Raw genomic sequence first — 19,821 nt, 5'->3', positions numbered from 1 at the left:
AATATACAGTAAACCCAAGAAACAATAGAATCATTAAAAAAAAACCATGCCCAACAACCAATGTGCAAAAGACAACAAACTGTGCAAATACAAACAAACAATTCAGTAAATAAATAAATAAGCAAACAAGCAACAAATACTGAGAACATGAGATGAAGAGTCCTTGAAAATTAATCTATAGGTTGTCACAACAGTTCAGTGATGGGATGAGTGAAGTTATTACCTCTAATTCAAGAGCCTGATGGTCGAATGGTAATAACTGCCAAGTATGAAGTGATAGTTTGGAAAGTTGAACTTGAAGGCATATTACAGGGTTAATAGCAGGATTCTTAACAGTCTGCAGGAACAGAGGGATATTGGGCTCTACGTCCATAGATCCCTCTAAGTTGCCATGCAAGGTGATTGGGTGGTTACGAAGGTGTATGGTATGTTGACCTTCATAACTCATGGGATTATGTTCAATCCTATATCACCAATTGGTAAACTGCAGCTCTATAAAACCCTGGTTAGACCACACTTGGAATATTGTGTTCATTTCTGGGTCACCTCATGACAGAAAGCAGTCAGGCTTGCATAGATAGGTCACCACCCAGTTAACAGGAATCAGCTACCACTCATTCCCAACTCATCACCTGCAGCCTATTTAAAACCAGCTCCAATCCACAATCCTTGTTCACTCATCCAGACACTCCTAGCCTTGTCATGGTGAGTATCAGATCTCTCTGGCTTTGTGTTCCCTCATGGCTTGTTGTTTTGCAATTTATTATTAAAGTTATTGCTCCCCGCCAATTCATCTATGCTGCACTGCAGTTGCCAACAGGATGAGTTTAGCTTCAATTGACCCAGCAGAGTATGCTCCTCTAAAGGAAGCCATCCATTGACATGAGCTTATGATCTAGAAGCAGCAGGAAAGCACTGACCATCTGCTCACTGTTCTCTTCCAACTGTCCGTCTCGATACAGCAACCCCATGATAGTCAACCACCTCTCTCTGAGTCCCAGATTCCAGTGCCCGGGCACTTCGATGGATCCCCAACCTGATGCAGCGCCTTCCTGTCCCATTGCATCCAACGTTTAAAGCTCCAGCCATCTCTGTGTGTTGGGGACCAAGCCAAAATTGCCTTCATGACCTCTGTCTTGACTGGCCAAGCTCTGACCCAGGCAGCTGCTAAATGAGACAATAAAGAAATTTGCAACAAATGAGGAACTTTGCACTGAGATGTGCCAGGTTATCAAACATCTGGTAAGTGGAAGGGTGGGCAGTGGATCGGATACTTTGCCCGCACCAAGACTCACACTCAGTGCTGGATATCAGTGGAATTCAGGACCCTCACGGCAGAGTACAGCCAGAACATGGGCGCACTGCTGGCCCATTACCATCACAGCCCCTCAGTCTGCCCATTGCATCAACCCAGTAACTTGCCGTCCCCAGCTGCCACTGTCCCTTGGGATCACACCTACCATCCCTGTGTCCTGCCTCAAGCCCGTTGTCCACAGACCACTCAACCCCTCCCCCCTGAGTACACACCTATGGAAATGAGGAAGGGGGAAGATATCCCAGTGCACATGGTTTGCCAGCTGATGGATTCACATTGTTGTGGATAGTGTGTGCAGTACCTGGTCAACTGGGAAGGGTACGGCCCAGAGGAGAGGGCTTGGCTGCCGTTCAGTTTCATCTTCGATCCATCGTTCATTGAGGAGTTCCACCGGACCCATCCACATCGCCCTGGGCTGCCGGGCACTGGCCATAGAGGGGTTCCTGTCAGGCTTGAACAGGCAGACACCTCGTAGTCTCCACCCTGTTAACAGGAGTCAGCAGCCACTTGTTTCCAACTCATCACCTGCAGCCTATTTAAACCCAGCTCTCATCCACTGTCCTTGTTCCTTCAGTCAAACCTGCCAGCCTCAACCAGTTGCTCTTGGTTTTCTGTTACCTTGTTGTCCTGTGTACCTGTTCGCTCTTGTTTTGTGGCTTATTATTTTACAGTTTGTTATTAAAGTTATTGTTCCCCACTAAAATATCTTTGCTACTCTGCGTTTGGCTCAAGCCTACTCTATGTTACCTGACAGAAAGCAAAGTTATCCCCTGCGGTTCAGGAACCTGATGGCTGAGGGATAATAACTGTTCCTGAACCTGGTGGTGAGCCCTGAGGCTCTGGTACCTTCTTCCCAATGGCAGCAATGAGAAGAGGGCATGACACCAAGTCTTTCAGAAGATCATGAAATCTGTAGTTCATTGTCAATTTAAAAGCACAATGTTTAAAGGGAAATTACATGCTGCAGATTGTAATCAAGGTAATAAAGAGGTATATTTAGAAGTATTGGGCATAAAGGTGGCCTGAAGGATCATTAGGAACCCGAGTCACCTCAACCACGAACTGTTTCAGATGCTACCATCCGGGAAATGGTACAACAGCATTAAAGCCAGGACCAACAGGCTCCAGGACAGCTTCTTCCACCAGGCCATCAGACTGATTAATTCATGCTGACACAATTGTAGTTTTAAGCTATATGGATTGGTCTGTTGTGTATCTTACTGTACATACTATTTATTATAAAATTACTATAATTTGCACATTCAGACGGAGACATAACAGGCATTTTTACTCGTGTATGTGAAGGATGTAAGAAATAAAGTCAATTCAATTCAATATTGTACATAGCTTGCTGTGTTTCACTGGCACCATCTTGGATAGTAAACATATTATTTTTATAGCTTGAATGAACTTGGGCTATTATTTTTGGAACTAAAGAGAATGAGAGTAACTTGATGGTGGTGTATAAGACAATAGACAAAGTGAATAGTCAGACACTATCTCCCAGGGTGGAAATAAGTAACATGAAGGTCATAATTTTAAAGTGTTTGGAGGAGAGCATGTGGGGTAGGCTCTTTACACAGCTGGTGGCTATAACCTGCTGCCAAGGAGGTGGTAGAGGCAGATACGCGAGGGACATTTAAGAGACTCTTAGATAGGGACATGGATGAAAGAAACGTGGAGGGACACAGGAGGGAAGGGTTCCATTGATCTTAGAATAGGTTAAAAGGTCAGCTTAAAGTCGTGGGCCAAAAGTCCTGTCTGTGCTCTATGACTCTACGATGTTCAACACTCAGTGGCCATTTTATTAGGTACAGGAAGTTCATGGTCTGCTGTTGCTGTAGCCCATCCACCTCAAGGTTTGATGTTTAGTGTGTTCGGAGATGCTCCTCTGCACACAACTGTTATGATGCATGATTATTTGAGTTACTGTTATCCTCCTGTCAGCTTGACTTCTCATTAACGAGGGCTGTATTGTACTGTTCTGCCATGTTCTACAATCAGTGGCCACTTTATTAGGTTCCTCCTGTACCAAGTAGCCACTGAGTGTATGTTCACGGACTCCTGCTGCTGTAATTTATCCACTTCAGGGTTTGACGTGTTTTGTGTTCCGTGCTGCACACCACTGTTGTAAGGTGTGTTTACTAGAGTTACCATTGCCTTCCTGTCAGCTTGAACCAGTCTGACCATTCTTCTCTCACCTCTCACTACCAAGGCACTTTTGCTCTCAGAACTGCCACTCACTGGATTTTTCTTTTGTTTCTAGCACCATTCTCTGTAAAATCCAGAGTCTGTTGTTTGCAAAAGTGCCAGCAGGTCATCAGTTCCTGGGGTCTGAAACCACCTCGTATGAGACCAGCAATCATTCCTCAGTCAAAGTCACTTAGATCACATTTCTTCCCCATTCTGATGTTTGTCTTGACCATCTGTGCATGCTTTTATGCATTGAGTTGCTGCCACGTGATTGGCTGATGAGATGTTTGCATTAACGATCGGGGGTACCTAATAAAGTGGATGTTCAATGCTTAAAACTTCCAATCTTCCAAGTGCTGGTCCAGCAATATGCCAGGACATTGCCATATCCTTGACATCAGGTGACGGTTCTGGCTATCTATTGTGCCTACATCCTAATCACACTCAAATCTGTCCTATCTCTCCATTTTCACTAGAGCTGCCACCACTGTCATTTGACACCACTGACCTATTTTCCCCTGCTGACTTAGGGGCTTCTGTCGCCACATGTTGGATCTCTTTTAAATCTTTCTCCACCTTTACACTAACTCTGCTTTCAATTTTTCCCCATCACCCCATTATGAAGGGCTACTTTCAGAAAAGGCACCCAAATCCTCAATATGAACTCAATACAGTGATTCAGCATAATATTCAGGGGAATATTAAGGCAGGGAACCATCATAGCAAACTCAATGAACCCCTGCACCCCTAGCAACACTTGGCCTAGCTAAGGATTGACCTCCACAATCTCATACAGGCCCATTGCTAATTGTTCTGTGGGATGTCCTTGATAAAAGAAGTAAAGTTTAAGATTTTTATTTAAAATATAATCTTTTTTTTAAATTGCAGTAAGGTGGTTAAAATTGCTAATGCATTAAAATTGGATGTTGTATTCACAACAAGCAAAAATTTAGCCCTGTTGCATCAATCGATAATTCTCTTCACACCCATTGTGTTGGGATGTCTCTGGTGTAATTTATCCAGAGCCACACTTCATTCACTCAGTGAGAGAGGAAAGACTCATGGGCACCAGTAATCAAAGACTGTCAAAATCAGACCGGCTGCACGGAGTAGAAATCCTGATTCAGCCAAGCAATGAGATAATTATCATATTATTTGCATAATGTTATTGCTTCTTTGTATGTTCATATTTTGTGGAATAAAGTAGCTGTCTGTTTCTTATTGAACCTCATCTTACCAGTTATTTTCTCAATTTATCTTTGGATGGCACAGCATAAGTGTTTGGCTCCTAATACAAGTTAGATGATAGTATGAACTAGATAGGTTCAGTTTGGGCAAGCCCATCAGCCAAAAAAGTTCAGGGCTTTTTACAGAACAATTAAACCACCATAACCAAGAACATATGTCAGGGAGAGTCTTCAGAGCAGGAGTTCCCAACCTTCTTGTGCCACAGACCCCAACATGAACCAAAGGGTCCGTGGACCTCACTTAACCCTCCTTTAAAGTGAAGCACCAGAGCACTTGCATACTAAACTCAACTTACCACTGAAATCTTAAAGGCATTTAAATGTCAGATCAATGTAATAACTTAAGTGCAGGGCAAGTTATTGGCACCAAGTGTGGGTCTCACATACAAATTACTCTAACATCAGGCTGTGCTCCCTCCTTGAGGCTAAAACATATTCAGACCCAACTTCCTTCATTGCACATAAACCCAGGGAGGGACTGCAGTAGAGCAGAATGGCCACTCTTTATGCAGAGTATCAATGGGGCAGAGTTAAGGGAAAGGCGATAGTGTGGAACGTCTCCAAACTCAGGGGCCACACCACCATTCTCTCACATCACACTCTGCTTCTCACTCAACCAATACATGATCATCACTCACAGTATCAGCTGACAGTCTCTACAGGTGTGGCCTTAAGATTTCCCAGCCCTGTAGGACTGGAAAAGCCTTCCAGCTTTGCCAGCGATCCCGATATAAAAATCCTCACAGCACATGACTCAGAAATATCAACTTACACCACCACAGATGAACACCCTGCTGGAGAGGAAAGATAGTCAGTGAATTACCGAAGGCAGCACCTAGTACACACTTACAGAACATTTTGTCTGTAAGGCTGCACTCTTCCAAGTCGATCCCCATAATTCAAGCCTTTTTGTTTCTTGTTTAAGTGTTGATAATTCATTTAAGGCAGTCTATTCTAAACTACTAGAATTATTCTCTGAAACAACACACAAAATTCTGGAGGAACTCAGCAGACCAGGCAGCATCTATGGAAAAGAGAATTGTCGATGTTTTAGGCTGAGACCCTTCAGCAGGACCCTTCTCCTTTTTTAATTCTGCCAACAATGTCCCTCTGATTATGGCTCATAATCAGCGGGAACGATTTCTCTTTCCTACTTCCACTAAACCCTGAATGGGCTGCTGACTGTGACTGGTGATATTGCTGAAGGTTTTAATTGTGTAATCTCTTGGCCTATAAAAACCCTGATCAATGGAAGAATACTTCTGCTTTTTCTCTAGTGTTCTCTATTACATGATAAACAAAAATATTCAAAAATCCACAAGACCTGCAAAGTGTTGTAATTCTCTTGTGATGTGTCTGTGGTTGTTCTTGAAAACATACGGGAGTTCAATTTCTAATTCCAAGTGATTCCATAGATGCGCGTGGTGACACAGCAGCTGGTGCTGCCATCTTACAACGGCTAGTACACTGTCTTGCAGCAGGTTGTACTGCTTCTCCTTAGCTCCAGCCACCCAGCATTGCTCCTAACCTCCAGTGCTATCTGTGTGGATCTTGCACATTCTCCTGGTGACACTGGGTTTCCCTCCCACATCCTGAAAACGTAGGTAAACTGGCCACTGGAAGTTACACTCATCTTGAAGTATCAGGGGCTACTGATAGGTTATGGGAAAGTGTGAGACGGAAAAATGGGATTCATAGGATTGCAGTATCAACTTGAAGGACTGAGCGGTCTCCTATGTAGTAGGAAAATATTGGAAATATATGAGAAAATAAATATAATCTTACTAGTGGTTTGTCTCCCTGACACTGAGTGACTGGGATTGCATGCAAGTGAAGGTGGCTGAAAAGCAGCATCCCAATGCCTAGGTTAGAGGATTCAATTAAAAGGATATATTAATTATGCTTCCTTGCAATTATGAAGAATAAAACAAGGCTTAATGCAGAAGTTATAATACTAATGCATATACAGGAAGAATTAAGTGATTTCTTCCGTGGGACATATGGACTGGAAGCAGGAATGAGCCAATTGGCTATCCAACTCCTTCAGCCTGCTCCACCGTTCAACAAGATCACTGCTGAACTCATTGTAACTGAAACTCAAAAATCCCACTTGGGTAATCTCTCACCCTCATGCTTATCAAGTACGTATCTTCCTTTATATCCAAAGTATTCAAAGTCTGCTTCTACCTTCCGTTGAGGAAGAGAGTTCAAAAAATTCATGATCTTTGAGATAAAGTCCCCTCATCTCCATTTTAAATGGACAACCCTTATGTTTAAACATGACCCCAAATTCTAGATTCTCCCACAAGAGGAAATAACTTCTCAACACTCAACCCATTCAGATCTTTTTTGGCTCAAACAAGTCTCCTTTAACTCTTTTCTAAAATCCAGTTGATACAAGCTGAGCACGTGCACTCATTCCCCTAGTCTAGAACAAGGAAGAATAATGTTACAGTTTGGTCGATATGTCAGAAAACTAGAAAGCAAGCATCAGTTGACATAATGGCTGGTTGAAATCTGGAAATCTTCTCATAACAGGCCTCAACCTTAGAAAATCACTCAAAAACGCCACTGAAGGCTGTAGACCAGTGGTAGCTCAGATCACTGAATTTTGGACATGAATAATATCAAAAGGTAGTACACAAGGTGGGAAAGGAAGGAGTTGAGAGAGAGGTTAATTCAGTAGTGAAGGAGGCTTGAGGAATCGAATGACCTTCTCTGCTTCCTGTAATGGTCCTGTTCAGGGTATTAATGGCTGCTGTACCATTGAAAAGCTGTGGTCAAGACCTTCATTGCTTCCCTGGGAAGAAACTGAAATCTGGTCACCTTTCTGATGATTTTTTATTTGTTTATCTCTCTCAATTTCAACATTGACAACCCCACATAAGCAAGTCTAAAAGCAAATATGAAAAAAGTGGTCAAGTTGTGACTGGAATATTAAAATAAGAGACATGCTTGGAGAAATGCACCAAGTATGCAAGGGGTGGGAGTGGAACATTATGGTCAAGGCTAAAGGTGTTGGGGAGAAACACAATGTGATCGGAATGATGAAATCTGATACTAAGAGATCAGTTAAGGTAAGTCTAATAAATGGCTGAAAACAAGAAGTACCGGTCAAAGCAACACACACAAAATGCTGGAGAAACTCAGCAGGTCAGGCTGCATCAATGGAAATGAATAAACAGTCGCTGCTTCAGGCGAACACCCTTCTTCAGGACTGGAAGGGCAGGGGGAAGTTGCCAGGATGAAAAGATGGGAGGAGGGAAGAAGGGTAGCTTGAAAGTGATAGGTGAAGCCAAGTGTTAGGAAAGGTGAAGGGCTAGAGAGGAAAGTGGATCATAGGAGAAAGGGAAGGAGGAAGGGAGAAAGAAGGGAGATGATAGCAGGTGAAAAGAGATAAGAGGCCAGAGTGGGGAATAAAAGAAGAGGGGTGGGGAACTGAAATTAATTTTCTACTGGAAGGAAAATCAACATTCATGCCATCAGGTTGGAAGCTACTCAGATAGAATATAAAGTGTTGCTCCTCCACCCTGAGGGTCCCTCATTGTGGCACAAGAGGCAGCCATGGACCAACATGTCAGAACAGGAATGGGAATCTGAATTAAATTGTTGTGACACTGGGGAGTTCTGCTTTGGCAGATGGAGCGCAGTTGCTCAACAAAACAGTCCCCCAGTTTACGATGGGTCTCACCACGTCAGGAGCACCGGCACATTAGACGACCCCAGCAGATGAAGTGATGTCTCACCTGGCAGGACTGTTTGCTGCCCTGAACAGAGGTGAAATGGCAGGTTGCAGGGATGAGGACAGGGAGGGAGATTAGTGGGAAGGGATGAATGAACCAGGGAATCCTTGTGGAAAGCAGAGAGTGGGTGGGTGGATAAATAAAGGTGTGTTTAGCGGTAAGATCCCTCTGCAGATGGCAGAGCTTGCAGAGAATGTGTGTTGGATGTGGAAACTGATGGGGTGGTAGGGAAGGACAAGAGGAGCTCTGGATGTGGAAACTGATGGGGTGGTAGGGAAGGACAAGAGGAGCTCTGGATGTGGAAACTGATGGGGTGGTAGGGAAGGACAAGAGGAGCTCTGTCACTGTTAAGGAAGCAGGAAGATGCGATGAGTGCAGATATCCGGGAAATGGAGATGCAAGTTAGGGCAGCATCAATGGTGGAGAAGGGAAACTCTGTCCTTTAAAGGAGAGGACATCCCTGATGTCCTAGAACAGAAAGCCTCATCCTGGGGACAAATGTGGCCGAGACAAAGGATCAAAGAAAAAGGAATAGCATTTCTCCAGGAGGCAGTGTGAAGGGGTTGGTCAAGAATTGGTTGGTTTATAAAAGATGTCAGTTGACAGTTTGTCTCCAGTGATGGAATTAGAGAAATCAAGAAAGTGGATGGAGGTATCAGAAATGGACCAAATGAATTTAAAGGCAGGCTAGAAGTTGGAGGCAAAGGTGATGAAATTAATGAGCTCAGCATGGGTGCATGAAGCAGCAACAATACAGTTGTCAATGTGGTGGAGGAGGAGTTGGGAGCATTGCCAGGGAAGGCTTGGAACATAGACTGTTCCACGTAGCCAATAAGAACACGGGCATAGCTGGGGCTCGTGCGAGTGTCCATGGGTACTCCAAGTCTGGAAAAAGTGGGAGGAGCTGAAGGAGAAATGGTTGAGGATGAGGACCTCTTCTGCCAGATGAAAGAGAGTGGTAACAGAGAGGAATTGATTAATCCTGCAATTGAGAAAGAAGTGGAACACTTTAAGGCCTTCTTGATGAGGGATAGAAGTGCATAGGGACTGGACATCCATGCTGCATCTTTTCATATATTGAATGTGTAGAACACAAAGGCATTAGCTAGGAAAGAGAAAAAAGCAGTTTCATTTTCAGAACAAAAGGTGACTCACATTTAATCTGCCATAATAGAAACAGCCCATGGGATCACTGTATGAATGGGAAAACCTTGAATGTTTCATCTGTTCAGAATTTCCACCTTTCTGCACTGTAACAATTTTTAAAACAGCATCAAGAAGGTAGTATTCGTGACAAACATACCACTACTCATCACTATGGGGCATGCAAAAGCTGCGAGCTCCAACATATAAAAGACACTTGGACAGTACCTCGACATGAAAGGTTTGGAGGGATTTGGGCCAAACCCAGGCAAAAGGCATCTGGATCAGCATATACAAATTAGGCCAGAGGGCCCGTTTCCACTCTGTCTGACTTTTCTGCTGTAGTCGCTTTGCAAGTGGGGAAGTGAGGTAGCCATTTTGCACAGAAAGCTCCCCCAATCAGCTCGGGAATAAAGGAACCTATTTTTGGCTGGTTCAGGGATAAACAGTGGTGAGGACATCAAGGAAGCTCCTTTGATGGTTTCACAGGTTGTGCCGTTAAAGAACTGAAGATTATCTGAGAGGGCAGACAAAGCCTAGTGTAAGGTGATGGCACCTCCAGTAATGCAGCATTCCCTCCCTATGGGAGCAATGGGCTTAGTGTGGGTCCTGCACGCCAGAGCATACACCTGAGAGCTTCAGAGCAAAACTGGAGGTGGGAGGGTGGTGAGTGGGAGTGGGGAGGTGGCATGGCAGGGAGGAGTTATTTGACACTTTTTTTTGTCTGCTCACTCAGGAATGGAAGAACAGTCTCCTATCGTGCAGTGTCCCCGAACAAGCACCTGCATCACTATCCCCACCTCTTCCGAGCACAGCTACACACGGCCCGAAAGATGTAAATAGAGAGGTTAAGGAAGGAGTGCAGGGTGAGTCATGGAGCATGGATGACAAGGTGCAAAGCACAAGCGCTATTGGCTGCCTGACTCCTTCCATTTCTTCAGTAGCAAGGAATTCTGATCTCACACACCCCGTCCTCAACCAGAGGTGTACGGGATTGTGTAGCTGAGTCACTGTGTCAATGCAGAATGCCCCTGATGAGGAGCTGCGTGTTGGATCTGCATGGTCAGAGATGGACATGGCTCTCTGCAGCCACAGTACTCAACAGTACTCTTTGTGAATGTGCAGTCTCCAGTGGCATGGTTGTAGACATACACGGGCAAATATTAGCCCAGAATCAATAATGCCGGCAAAGGGCCTTGAGATTAAACCCAAAGGTTCCTGAAGCTGTGATCTGTTTGAATCTTGTATGTAACTGATTTCCCTAGGCCACCTGGACTGCTAGAACATCAGTTACATGTGGAATACAAATAGCTCACATAAACAGGGGAGATTCTGCAGATGTTGGAAATCCAGAGCAACACACACAGAGTGCTGGAGGACCTCAGCAGATCAGGCAGCATCGATGGAGAGGAATCAGCAGTAGACATTTCCAACCGAGGCCCTTCACCTGGACGTGATCCATCCCAAGGAAGGGCCTTGGCCCAAAATGTCAACTCTTTATTCCTCTCCATAGATGCTGATTGACCTGCTGAGTTCCTCCAGCATTTTGTCTGCATTGTTCTCACATAGCTCACAGCTGCCCCAAGTTCAGTCAGGTTGTGACAAGTATGGTGTGGGTGTTGACAGTTTGGGGGGGGGTGTTGGGGGAGGTTGTTGGTTGTCAAATTGTTGTCATGCCTGTTCCAATAGAATCTCACTTTCTACAAATTTTCCTTGCAATGTAGAGGGAGGCCATTGTTTTAAAGGTATTGGGACAGGTACATGGATAGAAAAGTCCAAGAGCAGGCAAATGGGATGAGCTCAGACAGGATTCTTGCTCAGCATACACGAGCTGGGCAGAAGGACCTGGTTTCATGCTGTATGACTCTGACTATTCTACCATCTTCATGTCAGTGCTGGCTTACAGAACAATCCCATTCCTCCATAAATTCTCCCTGTAACATATCACCCACCCTCCCCAAAGATTCTACCACCCACCCACTAGGATTCTATCAACTCACAAGTCCTTGGGATGTGGGTGAAAACTGGAGCATTGACGAGGAAGCACAGCCAGTCATGTGGTGGGTGTAAAAATTCCACACGCACGTCAATGGAAGTCAGGTTTGAACTCAGATCACAGGCAGCAGCTTCACGAGCTGTGCCAGCGTACCAACCCCGGTGCTCCCCTCCACAGAAACAACTCAACAGGACAAGCAGCCCCATCCACACCGGACTCACCTGTGGTTCCTTCACTTCCTACGGTCCCGGGGAGACTGCCCGACTATGCCACCTGGTCGTCGAAGCCTCAGGGGTGAGGAGCCCAGCCAGTCCTCCTACAGCAAAGAAAAAGTAGCACTAGAGGACCTTGTGCCGAGAATATCGACCATAATGTGGCAGAACTAATAGGACTCAGTGTAATCTGATTGGTTAATTGGTTAAGATAAAGGCAGAGCCCAACAAAAGGTTGAAATTGCGAAATAGCTAAGTCAACTGCATTTGATTAGCGCCAGTCCAGAGAGTTCTCTTGAGGGTAGAACATTTGCGAGATCATTTGGTATAACTGTCACTCAACTTTGAAAAGAGTGCTTTTTAACAACATTCACCCTGGAGCATTGATTTAACATCTTCCCTGTAAGTAGCTCTCATGGCAAAGCAGTATTCCCATGGGACTGCACTAAAGTGTCAGTATGAGTACCAGCCCCTGCACTAGCACGTGAGCCCTTGATCCTTTGATGTCATCAAGACTTGCTGTCATTGAGTCATGACTGGCACCAGGGGCACAGTTTTGGTGAATTATTCTCTTTGTGTTCCAATCAAGCTTCAGGAAGGAAAAGCCAGCACAGGTGCCAACTGCATCAGTGCCTAATGTGACCAATTGCACCTCTGCTTGGGCAACCATTGTGTATACAACAATACTTCGCTAACCTGGCACTGGAAATCCCCGAGCTCCAGGGTCCGTCTCACTCAGTGGTTGGGAATCAGAGCCAGGCTTCCAAAATGCTAGAAGGGAATCTGGATTGCGAGCCAGATTTTGACAGGAGCTGGGGTTAGGATCTAAAAGCATGCAGGGCTAGGACCAGTAGGGTCTGAGCTGAAGGCAGAATCTAGAACGCACTTAGACACAAGAGGTTATGCAGCTGCTGGAGATCTTGAGCAACACACAGAAAACACTGGAGGAACTCAGCGCATCAGGCAGCATCTAAAAAGAGCAATAAAGTCTTGACCTGATGAAGGATCTTGGGCCAAAATGTTGACTGTTTATTTCCTTCCATAGGTGCTGCCTGACCTGTCAAGTTCCTCCATCACTTTATGGGTCTTGCTCTAGGGAGTTCCTATATTCACACCTGGGTTCACTTGAAAATTTGTTATACTACGAGGCAATGTATAAAAGAAAACAACATAAAAATACGTTTGTATGTTTGAGTATTAATAAAAGTAACTTAAGAAAGTTCCAAAATCTGCTGGTCCAGTACTACCAAAGCCCCAAGTGGGCTGGATTATCAGTGTCTTACCATATGTATCTATTCAATGATTTTATTGTCCCAGTGGGTAGTCTTCCTCAATGAGTGTGAGTTGGAGTCTTGGCAATAAAGTAATAAACTCTCTGTTTTTGGGACCGGCAGTTGTTGTCATACCCTGTTGCATTATACCATGCCCTGTTCTCACTGTTGTTCAAGCCTTCCGCACTTCTTGTTCGATAGGCGGGCCTCCCTCTAGGTGCTGGTGGGACCCAAGAACTTGTAAGAAGAACTGTACTAATCTCAAAAGTGCATCAGCAGTGCAGCATTAACATTTCAGTAGTAGCCCTTAACTAAATAGTTGACTGCAAAAGAAAATTACCAAAACACATCACAGACAATTAAGTGGTTTGGAGAAGTGCATTTCAAATGTTCAAATAGAAGCTGCACCATTCTGCAACCTGCAATTTCTAAAGCAATTTGTTGGAGTGCATATTCAGGCAGAAGACAGGAGATTTCCCCTGATCTCTGAAGTACTATAATTGGGTTTTTCACATCCACCTAAGAATACAGCAGGTCTTGGTTTACTGTCTGTTCTGAAAGATATCTCTGGCAGTCCAGCACTCCCTCAGTAGCAGACTAGATTTTTCTGTTTATATTTATTGAAATCTAAGTATTACCCACAAGTAATGCCCAGTTGTCCCAGAGAAGGTGATGCATGGTTTAAGTCCTCCCACAGTGCAGCTGGGGAGGATGCTCCGGGATTTCAAATGGTGAGGAAGGATGGAACTTGCAGCTTAGGGTGGTGTGTGACTTGGAAAGGAATCAGCAGATGGTGGTGTTCCAGTGCATTTGCGGCTCCAATCCTTCATGATTCAAGAGCCACTTGACTAGTTTGGGTGCGTAATGGCTGTGGAGGACAGACATCACAACCTTTGTGCACCAGTCGTGGAGGGAATGAAGGCTTTGGATTGTCAGTTGGGTATTAATTGAACATGCTGCTTTGATCTGTGCAGTGTCGAGCTCCTCATTGGTGCAGCACTTAACCAGGCAAGTGGAGCAGAGTTCAGTGTGCAACTTTCTGACTCAGGCAAGAGCCTTACCCCTTGAGTCATTCTATGTATTTTGCTCTCCACTTCAGCAACACTGAGTGCAAACTAGGTGCTGGTTAGTCATCTGCTCTGAATCAGCTGCACAGCACCGCCTTCCATTTGCATTTCATCCATGGCACTGCACTCTGTCCAAGTGACCACAGGCAAGCAATAACTTACCTCACCGTCCTGTCCACCTCCCAGACACAAGGTAACCCATCCCATCACCCCTCCACTAAACGTTTCCAGAACATTCAATCACACTGCTACACCTCCCTCCTCCCCCACATGGTCACCGCAGCGCTACCACCGTGCATCTCCACCGCAGCCCTGCTTCAAACAGACACCATCCCAACAACTCCCATCTTTTCATCGCTGCCACACCTCCTCCCTCTAAATCCACCATGCAACCACCACACCCGCAAGAAATCTGCATCTCAGACACACAATTCCAAGTTCCTTCTCACTGCAAAGTGGGAATCAAAGGTAGATTTAAAGACGGTTGCCAGGATCAAAGGGTTTTAGTTCTGATGGAAGGTGGGTCTGCTTATTTTCTTTGGGAATGGAGTACTGAGGAATTTCACTGTGGGTTTGGAACTCATAGACTGAATGTGTGATGAAGTAGAAGCTCTTATCACAATAAAACCTTATCAGCATGATATACAAGGCTGCAGGCTAAGCACTGGGCTAGTTACCTTCCTACCTGCAGGCAGTGAGTGGCACAGAGAGTTAAATGACCCCTTTCTGTGTTGCCGACTTCTGTGATTCTGTCAACACGGTAAATGGCACAGAATGTATCTGCCACCTCCCCTGTGTGACACAGCTGGGACTGGCCATGCAAGCACAAAAAGTAGAGTCCAGGGGTTAACTGCACGACCAGATGGAAGAGCTTGCCCTGTAGCTCGCCATTCTTCTGTTAGTCCTGAGTAGTCAGCTGGCCTACTGAGCAACCAGCCGCTTCCATTGCTGGGAAGTTGTTGACTTGATACCCATTTTAAATCTGTGTACTCGGGGTATCCGCACCTCACTGGTGGCATTCCCACTGCTGCTGCATCCAAGACCTAACTCCCTTGCAATGTCCTCAACAATGCGAATAATAAGCCTAACAGTTTAGCGCAGCCTTTAGCTCAAGGTTTTGTTGCATCAGAGTCATGTTGCTGGCTGCTTCCCTGCATTGACAAAAGAAGGAATATTCGATGGTTGTCTGACTTATTATCTGAATGAATGCCTTTGTGATTTGTTCAGGGAACAGATGGGGGGGATAATGGGGCAAAAGAATTGTCATTGCCTGCTAGAGAAATGAGTAAATGGAATTAATCAAGAGAATTAAGAATACATGGTTGTATCCATGATTGACGGGCTTGTTTTAAGAATGGATGCATTTCTCACATAACAAGACTAATTTATAAATGGCAAGATGGCTGATGGACAGATGAATGGATGTATTGAAATACAACGATGAAAGACTGCACAGGGAAGTGGTCAAAAAGATGAACAGCTAGTTAAGCCCAACACTGGGCTATTGACCAAATCCTTATGTGGATCAGAAATTGTGAGGATTAAAAATAAATAAATTAAATGATGTAGCAATGGATAGGAAGCTAGATGAACAAATAGCTGACATTTAAGTTTTAGGACCAGCGGGCACAGCCTCAGAACAGAAGGATGCCCCTTCAGAATGGAGATGAGGAGAAATTTCTTTAGGTGGATAGTGATGAATCTGTGGAATTCATTGCCACAGTTGGCTGTAGGGGCGAAATCAAAACGGAGGTTGATAGATTGTTGATTAGTAAAGGCATCAAAGGTTATGGGGAGAAGGAGAATGGGGTTGAGGGGGATGATAAATCAGATGGAGCAGACTCGATGGGCCAAATGGCTTAATTCTGCTCCTTGCCTTATGGTCTCTGCATTGATTTGCTGCCTGATACGATGGTTATTGCTCGGTGTGCAAGCATATGGTTGGTGAATAAGCTGGTGCTTTGGCTATTTGGCGGCTCAGTGGATGCTAGTTAGGTGATAAGCTAGCCCATTTAACAGTGGTTCAGCTAATTAATTAGTGTATATAATGAAAGAGATGGAGCTTAACTGCTGCAAATGAATTGATTCATGACAAGCAATGAGATGAATAGATTGTTCAATGACTGATTGGTTAAATGATTAATGGTCAGATGAATGAATTGCCAGCTCAGTTGTGGTATTGTTCACTAGATTGATCAGTTTACAAATAGAATAGAAATATGGCCAGTTCTCTGTTTTGTTAAATAACATTGTATTTCCTAGCAGACATCTAGATAGAAAGGATGGTTCCTATAATATGGAAGTGTAGGACCAGAGGGCACAGCCTCAGAATTTTGGGATGTCCATTTAGAACAGAGATGAGGAAAAGTTTCTTTAGCCAGAGGGTGGTGAATCTGTAGAATTTCTTGCACAGGAAAGTTCACTGTGTATATTTAAGGTGGAGGTTGATAGGTTCTTGATTAATCAGGGTGTCAAAAGTTACAGGGAGAAGGTAGAAGAGTAAGGTTATTATTCCAAAATAAATCAGCCTTGATGGAATGGTAGAGCAAATTTATTGGGCTTAATGGCCTAATTCTGCTCCTATTCATTATGGTCTTGTAGTTGGCTATCTATCTGGATATTAGTTTGGATCATTGGACATTTGGATTATTGGTTGAATAGGAAGATAATTTGAACTAATGTCATAAAAATGATGGATGGTTGACTGAGTGGATAGTTAGCTTGGTGTATATTTACAGATAAGTTGGCATTGTTTCTGGATGTTTGGATTACCTATTTGCTGGCTGACTAAACAACTAATGGAAGAACAAACATAAGGGTACGCTGAAGAAAACAATACTGACAGCTAGATGGCTAGAAGATCCAGTAGTTGGCTGGGAGGGAGATAACAACAAACACCAATAGGCTTGGCAGACAGATGGAAGTTGAAGGTCTTGCACGATGGTTGAATGAAGAGACAAAGAAAAGCAACTTCTTTACACAGGAAAATGGACAGAATTGGTGGCTAAGTGGGCCAAAGAAAAGGTGACAGATGAACTTGAAAGAATGGATTTTCCTTGATATAGTCATCCTGTCCTCAGTAGAAATCAGATTGCATGTACAAGAGAAAAGAATTGAATGAAAGAGCAAATTTTCACTTCAAAAGATTCACAAGCAATGTTAACATTTATTCAAATGGCCAATGTGGATGTAAATCATTGAGAAACTCTTGTTCACAATAACAAAATTTCCAGTTATTATTAAACTCCAGCTATCTGCCATCCAATCACAGGGAAATACCAACGATCTGGCATCTGGCTCACTGGGTGATGTATGGCATGTGTTCTTCTTTCGATTGACTAACAGGGGACTCCACTCAGACTGTCACAGCCCTGTTCCCTGTGCTCACTTTAAATGACCAAGACCCCACTTTAACAGTCCCTTTAAATTTATTATAATATTGTGCTACATCTTAAATAAATAAAAATCAAATGTTATATAAGAAAAATCACAAGTCCCCAATAGGAGAATCTAGTACTAAGATTTCACTATTCATAGATAAGGAGCCCACATTTAATTGGAGGTGGGATGAATTATTGTCTCCAAGAGGTTCAGGGGCTTAGGAAACCTCTTTCTCAAGGGCATTAGAAGCAGTTATTCAATATCATTAAGACAGAGGTAGATCTATACTTGTTAAATAAGGGTGAAAGGTTGTCACGAGTAGAGAGCACCATGGAATTGACGGTACAATCCATTAGCTGTGATCTTATTGAATGATGCAACCAACTCAGGAGCCAAGTGGCCTAATCTCACTCCTTATTCATATGCTCATATGACAACCCATACATAAAATCACTTTCTCACTGCTAGATTGCTCAGCAGTAAATATGTTGTGTAAAGAGCCAAGGCAGAGCACACAGACCGACTTTGCATCAGTGAAATTTGCTGGTTCTGCAGTGATAACATCTGCAGAAGCTGAAGCAAGGCAGCCAGTGAGAAGCAGAGTATCACCAGCAATATTGTCTGGATTTCCACATTTAATTGTGTATGCTGAAGCACTAAACAATGCTGACAATTTTACAAAGTACTGACAGCTAATGATTTTGCTGTCATTAAATTTGTAAATTCCAGGCCAATAAGATTATTGGAAGTTAATTAAGGAACATCTTGAATTAGCTTCCACTGAACAAATTGTTTATTCCAACTAATAAAATTAATTTACAGTATTTCATTCCAGCCTTAATAAACCTACTCACAGAGATTTGGAGCTAAACAGTGTTGGTTTTGATGCTATTAATGTGGCATCTGGGCAGCACTGTGCCGGACAAGTTATTGGGCTTCTTGCCTAATGACAGCACACAATGATATTATATCATCTGGACAGTGTATTTTGTACTCAGCACAATCTAGCATACAATACAAAATCATCATGGATATGGTGTGAGACATCATGTGCTTTACTGCTCTTCCAAATGTGTTTCTTTTCTCTAAAAGCAATTGCCACCCAGTTTGAAAATATATTTATAAGGGTGGTAATTAAAAGATCAATGAACTATTCCTTTACAGTTGCACTTCAATAAGTTTTTAACTGGAAATTTACATTTTTCTTAGTTCCAATGGGAAGTCTGTGTCGTGGTCTGAACCAGGAACAGGACGGCCAGCAAAGGGACAGCACATGTGGCACAGACTCTCCGTCCACGTGAAGAGCAAAGATGGTGCCTCTAATCAGACAGCTGTTATCAAACCCCTAACCAAACCATATCAGAACCAGGTCAAAACCCTCAACTTCTCTGATGTCAGCACAAAAGCCCTTTACAATGTAGAGGAAGAGGATGAAAATGATCCTTTGAGACCTGATGTTCCCAATAGTCCAGAGATGATGTTAGAGGGACGATCGATGTCTATCACACAACTTAAGGAAATAGAAGATCCTGACTTTTTCATTTCTGATCAGATGCAAAAAGGTGTTTCAGTCATGGATCACTTGCATGGAGTGGGCAATACATTCAAACCCAATATGACTGATCTTAATTCAATGCTTGCTGTGCCAGTGTCTGGTAATGGAATGAATCCACTGTACCAACTTAATCAGGATGTGCTCCCACTGCAAATGACAACCTTTAGTCCTCAACCCATCTCGCCCGTTGAAGAGGAATGTGAAAGGTTTGATCTCATAGACGACTACATGTATGACAGCACTGAGAACCCAGACGAGCTCCTCACCCCCAACAAACTTACCTTGGAGGACTCTCCAGCACTCACTCCACCCTCTCCCTTCAGGGATTCGGTGGCATCTGGCAGCTCAGTTCCCAGCTCGCCGATCTCCGAATCGGTGCTGTGCACCCCACCAAATGTAACCTACGCTTCTGTCATTCTGAGAGACTACAAACAAACTTCCTCCACTCTGTGAAGGCTCAGCTCCTGCATCCAAAGTCAAAGTTGCTGGGAATATCAATGTAACATAGACAGAGGGTGGGGGAGGGAGGAGCGTTGGGTGGTAAGGAGGGGTGGGTTACCTTGTGCCAGAGTGCAAGTCGTAGAGTTTGAAAATTAAGAGGAAAACAAGCGTGTGTCATTCCAATAGTCACCTGAAATTATGTATAGGGTTTCCCCTGCAGGGTTCAGGATGTGTCTAGGTTCGAACAATAGTTTCCA

The 19,821-nt window shown here is 43.9% G+C and overlaps 1 protein-coding gene and 1 long non-coding RNA gene across 2 annotated transcripts in view; one reads left to right on the top strand and one right to left on the bottom strand.

The window, feature by feature from the left end:
* The window catches only part of LOC132402400 (metabotropic glutamate receptor 1-like), a 246,385-nt gene extending 226,654 nt beyond the window's left edge, over positions 1-19,731 (top strand). The window contains exons 8-9 of the mRNA XM_059985257.1: positions 14,220-14,228; positions 18,778-19,731. Coding sequence (XP_059841240.1) covers positions 14,220-14,228; positions 18,778-19,576 — 808 coding nt within the window. The 3' untranslated portion in view covers positions 19,577-19,731. The remainder of the gene's footprint in view (positions 1-14,219; positions 14,229-18,777) is intronic.
* Positions 3-13,331, bottom strand: LOC132403091 (uncharacterized). The gene is made up of 3 exons (XR_009515180.1): positions 13,133-13,331; positions 11,859-11,953; positions 3-1,167 (listed from the first exon to the last, which is right to left on the bottom strand). It is a non-coding gene; the product is annotated as an uncharacterized LOC132403091 (long non-coding RNA).
* Positions 19,732-19,821: the final 90 nt, after the last annotated feature.

The sequence above is a fragment of the Hypanus sabinus genome, chromosome 12 (genome assembly GCF_030144855.1).
Source record: "Hypanus sabinus isolate sHypSab1 chromosome 12, sHypSab1.hap1, whole genome shotgun sequence".
Lineage (NCBI taxonomy): Eukaryota > Metazoa > Chordata > Chondrichthyes > Myliobatiformes > Dasyatidae > Hypanus > Hypanus sabinus.
This window is presented reverse-complemented; position numbering and strand designations above follow the sequence as displayed.